General features: G+C 43.2%; 1 protein-coding gene across 1 annotated transcript; it reads right to left on the bottom strand.

The window, feature by feature from the left end:
* Positions 1-6316: 6316 nt before the first annotated feature.
* On the bottom strand, positions 6317-13564 carry LOC139917974 (RNA-binding protein MEX3B-like). Its single transcript, XM_071907211.2, has 5 exons — positions 12829-13564; positions 11351-11598; positions 11080-11125; positions 9020-9756; positions 6317-8448 (listed from the first exon to the last, which is right to left on the bottom strand). Exons 1-5 carry the CDS (start codon positions 13466-13468, stop codon positions 8032-8034), a joined length of 2088 nt encoding a protein of 695 aa, XP_071763312.1. The 5' UTR covers positions 13469-13564; the 3' UTR covers positions 6317-8031.
* Between the last annotated feature and the right edge of the window lie 899 nt (positions 13565-14463).

Raw genomic sequence — 14463 nt, 5'->3', positions numbered from 1 at the left:
TCTGAAGAAAGCTGTCCCCAGTGAGAAATTCCTCCAGGTGGTGTTGGAGGCCCCTCCACGCACTGTGGCCCCCACCCTTGCTTATTAAATAGGGGTAACACTAACATGGGCCAAAGCCATATATCCAAGTTATATTTAGATTAATTTTTGATAGATGGCTTTGATGTGTGATGACTGGAACGGAGAGTTGCAGAACTAGACGAGTATATCACAGAGAACTTACCGGACAAAGAACCACACCACGCTAATAGCGGACCCATGACCTGCGGATTTCAACCATGAAACTGGATCATACACAACCACTGACTACTGACAGACATTAGATTTACAGAACTAGACAAGGACATCACAGCGCTGTACACTTGGGGATGAGACACTCTACACAGCTGGTCCTCGTATCTGGACCTCGGGGTCCAGGGTACCGCTGGTTTTCTGTTCAGCAGCACTCTGGACCCCCAAGGGCCCGGATATGAGGGCCTGCTGCTCTACACCAAACCTACAGCTGACCATCAGGTTGAGGACAATCAAGCTGGATCAGGTCATGCTAGACATTTAGGCTTACAGAGCCTCAGCCATCCCCTTGTACGAGGATATATCACAGAGAAAGAAATGACTCTCACCATGCCTAAAGCTGACCCTCAGCCACTGAACTACAAGTCTACCCCAGGTTACGGACTACTGTAGGTCAGGTGTTGTCAAACTGCAGGTTTGGACCCATAAAAAACAGTTGCAGGTCTATGCCTGGTGGGTGCCCCGTGACATATAATACTAGGGTTTTTTTTCTCTCCTTTAGACAAGATCCCAGAGCAAAAGTAGAGGTTTTGGACCAGACAATGTTTTCTACCCTACACCCCCCCGTTTCTGGACTAGGTCCACACGGATGCAGGATTTTTGAATGCAATAACTCATATTTTAAGGAGCAAGATTTACCCATTGGTGATTTATCTGCTTTTATTGAGTTTTTGTGATTGTATCATTTCCTCGCACCACTCACTCAATTTAGCCTTTAAAAAAAACAAGTGATGACAAGATGCTCTGATGGCTGACTTCAACTTCAAAGTGATCACTCATCATGGGTCACCACCCGGGTTGGGTGTGATCTCTGTTTTTGGAAAAATGCCCTCTCTTATGCTGCCACCAAGGACGAATCTCATACGTCTTCTGTGAACTCCTTGCCTTCTCTGAAGAAAAAAAAAACACCACTGGGCAAGCAGTTGATCTTGGACGTTTGAGATTTGATCAGAGTATACAGAAACAGTGGTTTTCAAACTCTTTGGTGTTGAGGCACACTGAAATTTTGAGGTGACACCAAATTAAAAATCATAAGAAGCCTAGTATGGTCATGAGAAATTCTGTCCAATGAGCTGCTGGACTTTTGCTCAAGTTCCATTCATTTGGAGAAAACTTGCTGAATTGAATTTTAAGGTGATTTGTTTTTTTAATTGGCTTTTAAGATTTAAACACAATCTCAAGGCATACCAGTCTGCCTCTCTGTACCAGTTGAGAATCATTGTACTTAATTATACTATGACTTGGTGCCCACACACATACTACTTGATCCAGGTTTTGGTCTCTTTTGTGTATAGTTTACTGAGAGAGAGAGAAAAGAGAATTTAAGAATTTTAAGACAATTTCCAGCAATATTGATATATTTTCTTGGTTTTTATTTTTGTTGCTTTCATTAAGTAATTTGTATTTTATTTTTTAGCACTTTATTATTTTTTTTCTTGTTTTTAATTCTATAGCCCTTATTTTGAGGTTGTGTTGTCTTGTGATGTGAACAAGGGAGCGATGAGGTGGATTTATATTTTACGTAGAATTGCGAGCAGAAGCTACGTTTTGATAAACTGAAAACACGCGTAACACTAAGACACCTTTTTAAAAAAAAAAACATGTTTGCCCATTCACTATATAGGCATTTACACACATCTGTAGGGTTATCTTTTGCCGATTTTGAGTTGTTTTTTTTTTCTCCATGTAAATAACTTTGTTTTTGAAATGCATGTCTATGTTTGCATGAATGGTGAGTAGTAATGGAAAATGCCCCCCTCTCACCCCTCATTGAGTCTTTAAGTTCCCCTACAGTACATGGGGAAACTGAAACGCCCCCTTGGCCAAGGAAGATCATTAGTCCTACAAGGTCTCAGGCAGAACCACTCTGGTCTGCATTCACAAGGGGTTCACACAGAAAATTACCTCACCAACTTGTAGTGTTGGTTTGACCCCCCTCCCCCAGCTGCATGTGACACATTTTATTACATTGTTATTTTATACCCACTTGTTGTAGATTACACAAATTGATTAGGAATATGAATTTCAGTTACCCCCCCCCCCCCCCCCCCCCCCCCCCCAATGTTTAGACCCACCTGATCAAGCTAGTTGATTTTGACACCGAACTGCCATATATTCATTCTTTGGGTCTATTAACATATCTCTTTTTATTTATGACAAGGAGGACAAGGATTGAAATAAAGGTTTTTACAAATTTCTCTTTACGTCCTTTAACAGGAGTGTTAAAGGTTCTATGATGTACGGATTTTAGCACAACACTGACTACGGTTTACAGCTGAAATATTGGCAGAAAAAAAAAGTTGGATTTGTTCCAAACTTTGTTGGAATTTACAGATTTTTTTGGTTATAGGAGTTTCTATACAATTAATGAATCAAGTTGATGTGAAAATATCTTTTTTTTTAATTCAAAACTGTAAGTAATGGGTTGCTTTTCTGTCACGTTTTTGTTTTTTGTGTCCCACCCATGAGCGTTTCCCTTTGCTCTTCTTTTGGACAGCATTGTTAAAAAGCTGTTTGTCCTACATGAGGAATTAAAGAATTCAACTTTAGGATTCATTCACTTACTCTACCAGTGTAATTATGCCTTTGACTGAATGGCAAGAAACAGGACATTTATATCATTACAAGATGTTTCTGAAAGAGAACTGTTGCTGAATTCTATCTGGAGAAATAACCTGTTATCTTGTGCTGTGCTCTAAGGTGGACAGACAGACATTTTTTATATTGCAGTTATTATAGCAGCCTATAGACACACAGCCCAAATGGGCTGATGGTGACTACTATGACAAATTGCAGATATAAATTTTACCTGTATTTCTTATGTGAGAATCTATTATTAAACATGGCCTGATATTCTACAACTAGTGACCTGTTCATTTTCTCAACAACTAATATGTTTACACGCAGAAACGAGTGAAATTTATCAGAACTGAGAAGTGATGGACTTTTTAATTAATAATTTAATTTAATTACCAAGAAGCTGAGAGAAAGTTTGGTTCAGATTAACCTGAACGACCTCAAGATGTTGCTGCATGTTCGAGCAGGAAATCATCCGATCAGAACCAGTCTTCACAGTATCTTAATCTTAATTTCCTCCAGGGTTTTGGAATGGATCACGTTTGGACTCTGAGATGCAAGTAAATGCAAATGAATAATGGAGACATCCTGAGGCCATTTGGGTTCAGTTCAAATAGTTTACTGGGGTTAAACTGAGGTGTTGTAATAGAGTCCTGAGGTGTGGGTATGTGCAGCAGGGTGGTGGAGTGTGTAGGAAAATCTGAATCTACAAGCTCCATGGGTGCTCTTCTGTACCTGACCTCCCAAGGGAGGAGGGGCAAGCAAAAATAATTTTCCAATGGGAATCAATAAGATATCACATCATTACAAGTAATATAGTTGCTGCCAGCCTGTTAGGCGGGGGGTAAACACCCCAGTGCCTAGTACTGAATACAGCACAGATACTTACAAAAATCTTGTGATAATGCATCAGCAGTTATAACTGCTGTCATCATAAGCAGCCGGAATCACAAAAACCTCATTTGCAGTTGTCTCATGGGTTCAGAAAACTTGCTCCACCCATAGACGACTATGTAAACGAAAGCCCGGAAAATTATCATTACTGCCTCTGTAAAATGCCATCAGAAGATTGCAGTCAAATGAGACGTGCAACATAGCGGGACAGAATGTTGCACAGATCAGCTGCAAGTTGCACAACTGATTCAACAGTTTAAGAGGTGCTCAGGCATGACGCATGCTGCGGGGAAATGTACCACAACTTGACATCTATTCCGGGAAATTGTACATGTTGAGGACCCATAATACAGAGGCCATTCCCCAGGACTGTGGAAGGAGATCGGCATCAAAAATCACAAATAAGGAACACCATTTAGTACGAATCACAGCAGAAAAGAGTCTGACAAGGCTTTAAATGAAACCGTCTTTATTAAGTAACTTTAATATCAGAAAAATAAAACTCTTAAATTCTCTTTACAGCAAATATATAATATCAGTGCTTTGGCCGCAATAACTTAAAAGGCCGTTATCATAAAATATAGTCTGCTTTTAAACTCCTGACTCAATTTGAAGAATTTATATGCCATAAGACTCCCCCTACATATACATAACAAAAGTGTAGTAAAATTAGCAAATACTTTAAACTGTTGGTACAGCTTAATAATATATGTATATATTTATATATAGATATCTAAGATACATTTTACAGTATACCATTCTTAATTTGGTGGCGTACAGACATGACAGGCAGCTTAGATCCTTGGCCTTTTTACAGTTGCAGTGTGACGTTTTACATTGGCGGTACATTATGAAGACATGCTTGTGTTGCACATTCCATTTCCACTAGGTTAAACGGCAGCTATCAATACTATTATCGTCAATACTGTAAACTAATAACTAGACTATAAGCAAATAGCACTGACCCCCCTCCTGCAATGCTTTCTGGGTTTCCAACTCTTCGCTCACTTAATCACTCACTAGAGAAAAGTTAAAAAAAAAAAAATTTCAAAAGAAAATCTTATTTGTAAACATTTTTATATAGATATATTTATATATATATGAAATGTAACAAAATAAAAAATAAGTTCTGTATATTTATCAGTCATTAACAGTAATAATATAATACATACACAAAAATGTCAATAGATTCATGTCAAGAAACTGAGGGCCAACAGTGTATTGCATTCCCTCAGAGAGAGAGAGAGAAAGAGAGATAGCATCTATCAATAAAAGAGATCAACCCTTCAGAGAGCTGTGACTGTAAAATAAAACGGACGGATAGAAGGTCCAAGGAGGAGGAGGCGGTAACCAATCAAGTCCAACTCGTTCAAATATTTTACAAGAGTTTGATCGAGCTTGGCTGTTTGGAGAAGCAGATGGCGTTTTTGTTTTTTTTGCACTTTTGGGACTGGTTTGGTTCCATCTCCTCGGGAAAGATCAATCACTCATGAAAGAAAAGAGAATATTAAGAAAAAGAGTAGACCTAAGCGATCAAATTACTCCCAAATACTATTTTGACCCCGGTTACAGCTGGAATGCTAGAGGGACTGCGGTCCAATGTCCACACTACCACGCCACACAGTAAAGCAATAGTATTGACCTTATGTAGTGTCTACACAGTCCAAGATGATCTCATTCCACCCGCTTCCCCCTTTAAAATGTACATCGATTCATTCACTCCTGTAAAACAAAGACTAAGAGACATTGGTGTTTAAAGCTAGGATTTGAGATGATTTCCACCGAACTGTACCTTTCCTTTACTTTCCAGGCGGAGGAGTGAACAAATACACACTTTGAAGGGGGAAAAAAACCAAAATGAGAATGTGTTTGAGTCTCATTAGTCAATAGTGTGATAAGGGGAAGTTTGTGCTTGGTGGGGCACAGGACAATAGAAAATAAGCTGATGACATATGAGAAGGCAGCTCCAGCTATGAGTATAGCAATGTAAGTGTGTACCAGTGAGAGAGGAGCTCAGCTCATCGATGCATTAGGGCAGGCTGTGAAGGCTAACCTGGGCTAAACTGTAATGGTGTGTGAAAAAAAAGAATCCAAGAATAGAAGGGATATGTCTGTCTGCTAGTTTGAGTCCAAGATCACCTGTCTCTGGCCTGAAGCCTGTGTTGTAATTAAAAACCCTTGAGGAGCGCTTGATTTATCATAATTTGCAAGCAATGGTATTACTACTGCTGAGGTCAGATGTGCCTCTAAGTTAAATCAAGTGCTTCCTCAAGTACTTAATATATTTGAAACCGTTTTTGCATAGGCCTGGTAGACAAGAAATGGCGAATTAAATATAGACAGAGTAAAGCAATGGGTAGCCTTCATCTCCTCAATGGAGAATGGCTGCAGGTGGGAGCGGTGACATTCACGTGAAAGCAAGGGATGCTGTTGATATGGCTGAAATGTCAGCAGCCCAACTGCATAGTATAGGGAAATGTTTAAAATTAAATAATTTCATTGTAGTACAGTTCCACAGAATACCAGCCCCCTGGTTAAGTGAGGTTTGTGTGTCAATTAACCATAATTATGTTATACTAATCAATAAAGTGACTGCAAATAAGGGAATGCGGAATGTAACCAAAGGTACGAGTTGTGCACACCTTGCTGGCTGATCACAAAACCAGGGCATGGTTTCCCAAACAGGGGTGCGATCAGGATTAAAACACAAAAAGCCAAAAATAACAGGAAAGGGAAAAAAAAAAAAAAATTAGACAAGAAAAAAAGGGAGTGTTTGTTAGTGAAAAGACGTAAAATTGCAACAGGTGGTAAACATTAAAAAAAAGCCTCTCAAAGAAATGGGGGCGCGGGACTAAGCTTTGTTCCATTATAAGGCAATGGACAAAGAAACTCGTAGTGCCAAGATGCATTTAAGAAATTGAACTTCGATGAGTACGTTAAGACTTCGGTCTTTTGTCAGTGTGAGTTCTTTCGATCATAGGTCTGGATTTGGAGATAGTGTTGTCAGATAATTACAGGCTTTCCAAAAAGGCCACAGGTTTGTTTTAAGACATAGCAACATTGTGTGTCCACTGAACCAGTTGTTTTGTTTCGATTACTCAGAACGGAATTAGGCACAAGTTTACTGTAAACAGAGTTCTTTTAAAGTAGCGATGGAAAGCAACATGGCGGTAGTGAAGTGGCGTAACATCCTGGTACTCTAAAAGAAGGAGTTAGCCACCCGTTGGCTCTGGTCTAGGAAGTAAAGAGAAGGAGGGGTCACTGAGGCAATGGGACTTTGCTATTGGAGTGTGACAGCTTTACAGTAGCAGGTTTGACCCACTTAGTTTAAAAAGCCTGTGTGGGTGTGTCTGCATGCACAGCAATATCCTGTCATTAATGGAAACACTAAATATTCAGGGCTTTTTTGAGCTGGCACATGTAAACGCATCTCATTTACAAGAGCACAGATTCACTTCTAGCCTCTTTATGACAAACACAAATAAGATATCTGGCATATAGTGGCATTAGCCAGGATAAAGAAGCACATGTACATTATATCCAGTTTACTGCTGGTAACTGTAGTTGGTAATCATGGGAATACTGTTAATTAATGTATATTTGTGGTCAGGATATGTAAACATGCTCAATGACTCCCTCCTCTTTTTCTCCTCCACTGTTCCTGCCTTAAGCACTATGAATGGGAGGCAATGGGGCGGGGCTAGAATTTCAGCACATAAAAACAATTGTAGCAGCAAAATAAAAAAGATAAAATTTTTGAGATGTCAAGAGAAACAACTTAAAGGTTGACTCAAAAGCCAGCTGAACTCATCTAACAGAATTCAAAATACATACTTAAAAAAAACAATAAAAATATAGGTAGGCAGAAAATGATCACTAAATGTTTCAGGGAGGAAAAAAAATCAAAAATCATGAGCAAAGAAAAGAATCCCACCCCACCCGATGCTACACAGAGAGTTTCCAACCCTCCATTGATCAATCATAAATCTAGGAAGAAGACTTCACAATAGCAGGCACATGTACGGGCTTAACACCCTAACCCATGCCATAAATACATATCTTTCCTTATTCACCTATTCTCCCTCTCATTTGTCAATCATACACCAGCTTGGACAAAACTGTCTCAGGGTGAGGATGCACCTTGACGCCGATACAGGGCCAGTTTTGTAATTTCCCCACCCATGTTATAAGTTAGGGTAGGAAGCGGTGGGGAAGCTGATCCCTCGTCAGCCGTCAAGGGCAACTTCACTACAGGTGAACGGGTTAAAATCATATGTTACGGAGCTGAATAGCCTGCGTGACCGGGGAGAGGCACACAGGACACACAGCGTCTGGACCCTGGCATATCTGGGTGGCACACTCTAGACAGAAGAGGTTGTGCCCGCAGGGAACCAAGGCAGCGATCACCTGGCTATCCATACAGTGGATACACATCTCCTGTCCTCTCCCGGCCGGTCCGAACCCAGGTCGGTACGGGATGGAGGACTCAGGAGGGGAGGAAGAGGAGGCGGAAGTGGTGCTTTCACTGGAAGAAGAGAAGGCGGGGCCGTAGACGGGGAACCGGTGGGAATCGAGGGCCCCGGCCGAACCAAAAGGCCCCCGGTGGACGCGCTGGGCCTGGGGGTGCTCCAAGGCCTCGGTCCCGGGGAAGGTCGGGGAGAGGCGGGGCGTCCCTGGCTGACTGGTCTGGAGAGACGAGTGACAGATTAATTTACTTGATTAAATTATTAGGCCATGACATTTCACTGCGATCAGGGGGAACCTTGTATCTTCAAAGTGCCTGTTTTCAACACTGAAAACTATACTTTTCTGAATTTGTGTGATGGGTTTCAATGCATTTCGAAGGCTCTTGGGCTCATCAGATCACAAGAGGCCTGTCAATTTTCAATCCAAGTGAAGAAAGTTAAAAGGTTTCAAGTGACTGAAGCGATCATTAGATGATCAAGTACTATGCAATGATGTCATAGACTTATGAATTTCAACAGTCTAACTGCGTAGTGATGGTAGCCTCGTGATTTGATACCATTACATCATACCCATCACACAATGCAGACTGTCCAAACACCATAAAGACGAAAGGCAACAGCTGGAGCACACACTTGGTTTGAATTGAACTGTGGGATCAGTCCAGGTGGCCAACATTTACATACTCCTGCTCCGATAATTCAATATTATAGTTTATCGTCATCAATGCAATGTTAAAATCCTAATCATTCCAAATACATATATCTAATCAACATTTTACCAAAGCACACACCTGAGTCTGACGGGCATCAAAGGCCTGGACGCCTTGGTGGTCCACGAAGGGGCTCCAGATGTGGGGCTGCGGGACAGGGTGCGGGCCTGGGGCAGTGGAGATGGTTAAGGGGTCGAATCCTGACGAGGAACCTCCACCTCCACCTCCACCTCCCAGGCCGACCAGCTCCTCAGACCCCACAGGAAGAAGGCTCTCGCCGAACCAGAAACTTGTACCTCCGCCATTACTGTTGTTGTTGTTAGCGTTGGCATTATACGGACAGGTCGGGCTGAAATCTGCCATCCGGTTACCATTCCCGCCGCCGTAGAACGAATCGGCTGAGCTGGAGCCGCTGCCGAGGGAACTGGAGCTGTCGTTGCGGTAGGTGGAAGACATCCTGACACCACTGTTAATATTGCTGTTGATTCGCTGAGTACCGTTGATGCTCATCGGCGGTATGCCACCGCTGGGCGACGCCGTGCTCGCCTGAAGCCACGCCGCCTCTCCCAAACCTACTTGCGCCGCGGAAGCCTCGAAGCTGACATCTGTCCCGTTAAAGTGGAAGTCGTTGTCGTCTGCCCCGGGAACCTCCATGCCGCCGCAGGTTCCGGTGCGGAGGGCGATGTGCGCCTCGATCTCCTCCCTCGCCCGGTCCACGTTCTCCGGCATCCCCGTGACCTCGAACACCGGCTCCTTGTCGCGGCTTGGCGTCACGATGTAGGTGTGGGTCTGCTGCTGAATACGTTTGATGGTCGCCCCTGAAAGAGATGACCAGGGCTCTTATTTAATCAAATTACTCTCAGTGAGGACTAAAGTTGAAATCACTGGTTTGGTCACATGACTTCATTGTAAGTACTAGATTAAACTTAGTCTGACATATGACCTGCATAAGCTTTCCTGAGAAAATTGCTAAATATGAGCACAGACAAGTGAAATAAGGAACCAAAAAAGAGGAAAAGAATATACACAGGAAGAATATCAAGAGTCTAGAAGACATGTCCTGACATAATGAGTATTTAACGGGGAAAAAACAACCATGTGCATAGGAATCTGTCACGTATCTTGTAAACTCTACTGCAAATTCAGTCAATTTGACACAACAAACCAAGTGTAACATAAAAGACTGCACAATCTCATCAGCAGCCTGATATATTTTCAGTAACACAAGATGCTGTTTTTTTGGCAATAAAATTTGACATTCAAACTGGACAAAATGTTGAGCAGCACAAAGCCTGTGTCACTAAAATAGATCCCGAGTGTCCTGGTGACTCAGTTGGTTATGGCGCATACCAAGTAACCGCGACGTCGTGGGTTTGAGTCCGACCTAGGACCTTTGTCACATGAGAACCACTGTAGTGTACACGCTAATTCATAAATCAACCCCAGGGCTTTTCCCCTTTCCAGACCTGAGGTGGTAATGTTACTGGTGCAGAGGGTTAAAGACTCACTGAGAGCAAACAATAACCTTCTAAGTAAAGATGAGCATATTAAAACTCATTCAGAAGAAGTAAAAATACTCGATACATTGGACAGTTCACATTTTCCTTTAGGTGGTCAGGAAGGAAAAACAAATTCTGTGTTCGGGCAATTCTACCAAAATGGCTTAAAGTGATCAGATTTTAGATATTTATCAAGACCATGTTACAGTCTACATCCAGATTCAGATCCATTTTGTAAAAACAATGTACACTTTCATGTCTCTACTGAAACACAGCTTACACACTGAGCCTAATTTTAGTCTCAACCCTATGATTTTGACCAGGAAGTGAGACTGTGTCCATCATGGCTTCGTGGCGACTAGTTATGTCCCAAAATTTGGAACTAAATGTGCTCCAAAATCTGACAGTCAGTGTGTGGCTTTAAGAACTGTCATTACTAAACACATAATTTGTCTAATGAAGTAAAAAGTTTGGGTTTTTAAAGCAAAATATAGTGATTGTCCATAGGTGTGTTTGCTAGCCATGTCCATGTTTTTTCTGTTATCATTCTTCTACCATTACTTATGAACACTCTTGACAGCACAGGCTTCCCCCACTGGGGCAAGCAAAGTTGATATGATGATGAATCAATTCAGGACCCACCTTTGGGACCCACGACCAGCCCCACAACACGATATGGCACCCGCACCTGTAGGGTTGGAACGACATGCTGTAACTCTATGCAATTAAGTGATGACAACAGATCTAAAGGCAAAGAAAACACTGAGTGGACTTTTCATTACACAAAATGTTTTGATGATGACATTAAACGCTCAGTTATCATGACTGCACTTCGCAGTCACAAGATAAGAATGTCCGTTGTATTGCTTACATGTAAAATGTAACTTCGTGACTTATTATAGGACGTGCTGACCTGGATGGTTGTCTGGCCAGGGAGAGTGGGGGTCCCTGGGAGTCCAGGGCCAGCGACAGCGGCCAGAGGGCCCGCCTTGTTTCGAGAGGCCCTGATGAGGGAGAAGTGCTCGGCCGCAGACAGGATCTCTCTCTTGGCCATGGCCACGTCTTCCTTGCGTCCCGTTACGACAAAGACAGGCTGCTCGCCCCTCACCGGTGTCTTAATGTAGGTGTTGGTCTTGGCTCGGAGCGCCTTGATCTTACAGCCTGAGAGAGGCAGGGAGAGAAAGACAAAGACGGGGGTGAAGTTGGGGGACATTTTTGGATCACACTTTTTTAATAAACCCATTAGATGAGACACACATCAAGTTAGCCTTTGATGTTCAATATCCTTTTTCAAATTTCAGTAATAACAGATCATGTCATTCCCAGTTCAAGTTTGCCGTCAGTAATGCTATTTTAAAAAAAATGTAGATGTGTTACAGATTAAGATATTTCTCTCAGAGGTTGTGAGTCCAACATTATTACCAGAGCCATTTCCTGTTGTTGTCAACACTGCAGTGTGTGCACCCTCCCCCACCGGTCCCAAACCCGACATAATAACACTCTCCCAAGCCTACCATTACGTTATGCAAAGTTTAGGGAAAAAGACCAGATAAAAGAGGCTGATTTCTAAGAAAAGACAGCCATATTTAGTTAAATACATAAGTAGTCGGCCATGGTTATGACACGGAGCTAACTATAACCTATGGCTGATGTGGCAGAGCAATGGTGACCAACATGAACACACTGTTCATGTTCTCGACCGAGACAAAGCAAAATCAGGGCAGCACGGCAATGCTCGGCTGACCACAGTTTCACTGTCAGCGAAGTACAGACAAAACGTACATATTATCATCACTAAAGCGTGACATCCTAAAAATATAGAAGGATCTGCTTGTCGATGAAACTTTTGATGTTAACTTTTAGTGGAGGGTGCTGGGTGGTGTTGACCCAGTTAGCAAGACTGCTAAGCTAACCTAACGCTAACTGCTACTGCTGCCAGCGGTAGCACAGATTTGAAGTTTTTATTGGCATCTTAAGCATACTGGATCAACCAAATCACAATGAATTTATTTTAAAAAAAGAGATATTAAGTGTTGTAGCTAAGACAGCACGTGCCTCATATAATGCGAATCAATCAAGTGCGGGAGACAATACTGACAATGTTGCTGCAAAAAAGATAAATAATCAAAGCCTCATATGTTGTAAATATATGTAACAGTTAACGTTACTTTCATTCGTTTTCCTTAATGTGCTCTAACGTTACGTGTTGCAATTATCGCCCGCGGTACATTTCCTCCCCTCTGTTTGCTCTCTTCTTGTTTATATCCCAGCCATTGCTAACTTCGCTGCTGCCACGACCCAGTTTCCCCACGGGGATCATTGAAGTTTTATCCAAACTACCGTCAGCTAATCAATCAATCAATCAATCTCAACTTCCCGACACCGACTCACCCTGTCTCCCCACGATCTCCGCGACGTGCTCGGAACTCGGCACGGCCACACACTCGGTCGTGTTGACGCTCTTTCGCCGCATCAACAACGACGGTTCGGCCTCGTAGCTCGGTTCCCCGTACACCCCGGACGGCAAAATCACCATCCCGCCGTTAGCCGGTTGTAGCACACCGGCATCATCCCGCTCATCGCCGTTATACAACAAGATGGTTTCGGCCGGTGGTGGCGGCGGCTCCATCCCAGACGGCATCACAGTCCCGCCTGGCCCCGACGGGACGTGGTGGTGGCGGGCCTGCGTTAGCAATGTGCTACCAGTGCAGCTGCTAACGTTAACGGTCCCGTTGTCGGAGTCGGTGGCTACAACTTCTGTCTCTTCCTCGGGCGCTGCTATGTTTACTTCTTCTTCCGAAGGGGGCCGGTGCAGCGACAGAGGCTTCAAGTCTAGAACCGTACCGAGGAGGCTGTAACGGGAGACGGGAGGGAGTTGGCGGTGGTGGGAGAGGCTCTCGCCGGTTTGTTCGGTGGTCTGGTTTGGGGTGCCGTGCTCTTCGAGGCCTATACCGGCGAAAGCGTGCACTAGCGGTGGTGGGACCTCCGACTCCCCCTCGTCGGCCTCCAGCAAAGACGTGCTACTAGGCATGGTGCAAAAAACTTATATAGTGTTGCAGCTAACTGGAAATCGATGCGGATGGTGAATCGATACGTCTTGGTTTACAAAAAGCGACCAGCGCCTGTTGAAATGTGTGGCTTTTGTTTTGTCTTGCCAGCTCTTCATGCAGCCCTCCCTCCCTCGTTTGACTACAGCGTCAGTCTCGTGGTGCTGCCTGCTTCGCGCGAGATTGTGTGTTTTGAGGTCAGTCGTGTATTCACAACCGTCAGGAAAACGCAATTAAAGCGCATCTATTTTTTTTAATGATAAGGTGCGTAATGATAAGGTGCGTCATCCAGGGGTGGGGTTAGGGGAGCCTTTCAGGGGGGCCCATGACAGAAGGGGCCCTTCAGAGAGGTGAAGTGCTACTGTACTAGGTAGACATTACAGTTACAATTACAAAACTTGATTTGGTGTTCTACATTTAGACTTGGCGCTTGACTTGGGACTTGTGCCTCAAGACTTGAGACTGACTTGGGAGTCGAGTAAAGCTGACTTGGTCACACCTCTGTGAGGCACTTGTCATACTGTAGTCCACATTTGAGCTTGTAATTTTTACCATAATGGGGAACATAAATGAAGCAAAAAGGCCAGAAACTTATTTGGAAGCCATATAAAAGGTAACATGGAACATCCAGGACCAATGTTCCCTCGAAGCAAGTAGTTCTCAAGCCTGGTACTCAGGACTCAGGGTACTGCTGCTTTTCCATCCTACCAGGCGGTTAATTCCTGTTCATTGCACTCACCTTGCATCCAAAGTGTGAAGCAGTCCCTGATTGGATGGCTAGAATGAAAACCAGCTGGTGTAATGTTTGGTTGGAATGAAAACCTGCAGACTCTCAGCCCTTGATGCCACTGATTGCCCATTCCTGCTCTAAGCTGATAGCTTGGTGACCTATGTCTAATAATTTATCACATTGACCAAATATTAATATTTTGTCAGTCATCAGTCAAGTCAAGCTTAGTAGAATATAAGAAAACTCAAG

Source organism: Centroberyx gerrardi, chromosome 8 (assembly GCF_048128805.1).
Source record: "Centroberyx gerrardi isolate f3 chromosome 8, fCenGer3.hap1.cur.20231027, whole genome shotgun sequence".
In the NCBI taxonomy this organism is placed as follows: domain Eukaryota; kingdom Metazoa; phylum Chordata; class Actinopteri; order Beryciformes; family Berycidae; genus Centroberyx; species Centroberyx gerrardi.
Note: the sequence above shows the minus strand (reverse complement) of the source record. Positions and strands in the feature narration are given on the sequence as shown.

What these genes read in the sequence shown, in the direction of transcription:
- LOC139917974 (XM_071907211.2), bottom strand. Translation starts at nt 13,468, where the DNA reads ATGCCTAGTAGCACGTCTTTGCTGGAGGCCGACGAGGGGGAGTCGGAG. An exon ending in CTGGCCAGACAACCATCCAG is followed by an intron (nt 11,126 to 11,350) that starts GTCAGCACGTCC and finishes CCAACCCTACAG; the next exon opens with GTGCGGGTGCCATATCGTGT. An exon ending in GCTGGTCGTGGGTCCCAAAG is followed by an intron (nt 9,757 to 11,079) that starts GTGGGTCCTGAA and finishes CATCTCTTTCAG; the next exon opens with GGGCGACCATCAAACGTATT.